The 1,793-nt window shown below is 42.1% G+C and overlaps 1 protein-coding gene across 1 annotated transcript in view; it reads right to left on the reverse strand.

Annotated features, from left to right (window-relative positions):
• Positions 1-1,793, reverse strand: part of LOC119585947 (zinc finger RNA-binding protein-like) — a gene marked incomplete in the record, with an annotated part of 31,027 nt that overhangs the window by 6,467 nt on the left and 22,767 nt on the right. The window contains 2 exon segments of the mRNA XM_037934661.1: positions 248-343; positions 1,670-1,767. Coding sequence (XP_037790589.1) covers positions 248-343; positions 1,670-1,767 — 194 coding nt within the window.

A 1,793-nucleotide genomic window follows, 5' to 3' on the forward strand; every position in this document is an offset into this window, starting at 1 on the left:
TATATATGATAGAATTAGAGGAAAAGAGGGATACATGATATCTGTAAACATGAGATGGTTAAATTTTGTGCTACAATATTAAATTCTCAGGTATAGAGAAGAGCAGGCATTCTCAGGTACATAGAAGAGCAGGCATCAGCTAAAAAGGAGAAAATGAGAAGAGAAATACTAATTTAATAAAGAAACATTGGAGTAAAACAACACGCACAGTGAACAGTTACAGTTACGTATGAGAAGCGAAACTCACCCAACTGTTCAATGGTCCCCAAGTTGGCACCCGCTGACACAAGTCTCGCAGAATTCTGATCACCATTACACAGCTCTGAAGACCATTTGCTCTAGCCTGAAGAAGTGGCACATTTATCAGTATGCAGGTCTAAACAATCAGTGCTGGTTGGTCCAAGATGGGCAGCAATAAACAACTTGAATGCAAAATGCACAAGTACACTAAATATCAACTAACATTATTTGGCAAATGTCAAATCAAACAATGAATCTATGTATTCTTACACTACATTTTTTATCTTGTTATTTTTATACAAACAAAAGGACTTACTTTGAACTTCATATGACACTGGTCCTAAAATGTGTGCAAATTCCAAAAATAATGATGAGTGAAGTTTGCCCATCTTGTACTGAACAAGTGCATAGATATGAAACAGAACAGTGACATTGTAGACTCCTTCCATTCCATGCACCCACAACAGCCAGCACAAAATCAAATATATCTACAATCTTCCAGTAGCCTTAATGTTATGTTGAACCAGGTTCTTGTATGAACTCTGCTTGGAAACTCTGCACAAAATAAAGGCTCCACTGCTGTTATACTGAGAGCAAAATCTACTAGGCGCAAGACACACCATTACTGGAACTAAGTACAGCCCCTTTCCATAACGAAGCAGAGTCCTTCTGTACTTTCCAGCCTCATGCTTTTTCTCGCAGGCTAAGCTCACAATGGGACACCTCCATGAGTGGGTTGAGGGCACTGCTGTGAGGTAGCTATAAGAATGGCTGAAGGTAATTGTTGGGAGGGGATAGAGGAAGGGGAGAGTTGCCAAGCTGCCTCCATCGAGACAGAGGGCTAATTAAGCCACCTTTACTACCTCACTGCACTCACACCACACTCAGGGAGCATATTAGGGGCAACCATTACATATTATCTTTTTTTCCTAACTGAAAAAACTGATCATGAACTTTAAAGAATGAACAAAATCAAAGAAAATCATTCATGAGATGAATGAAAAACAGGTTCTTTCCATCACTGTCCAATCCCTACGAGCTGACAGCTGTGTGCGCAAATTTTCACTCTGAAAATCAGCATGACAATGGTAAACACAGCAAGGTGAGATTCAATGATATATATAATGTGTGCAATAAAGCACTCACCACATGAATTTACAGTTGTGTAACCTTGCTAGGTTTCCATCCATGCTGATTCACAAAATGTGCAAAACAGAACAGGTGGGAGCTAGTCAAGGTTGGGCAGTAATGGCAAGAACCCTCCATGACCTACCACTGACCTACCAATGGCCCTAACCCTACCCACCCACACATTACCATAAGGCTGAAAAGTGTGAGGGGAGCCTAGACCTGCCTGCTCCTTCCTGCTCTCAAAAGACAGAAGGAACAGCCTGGCCTGGCTTTACCCTCAGATGAACGGGTTGCAAACCTGGAACCACTTGGCATGTCTGAGGGCGGCAAGAGCGTCCAGACATTTCTGCTTGTCGAGCACATCTGGAGGATCCTTGGCGGCGGTCACCTGGGAGTCTAAAATACAACAACACAGCTTCCGT

Source organism: Penaeus monodon, chromosome 20 (genome assembly GCF_015228065.2).
Source record: "Penaeus monodon isolate SGIC_2016 chromosome 20, NSTDA_Pmon_1, whole genome shotgun sequence".
NCBI classification, from domain to species: Eukaryota; Metazoa; Arthropoda; class Malacostraca; order Decapoda; family Penaeidae; genus Penaeus; species Penaeus monodon.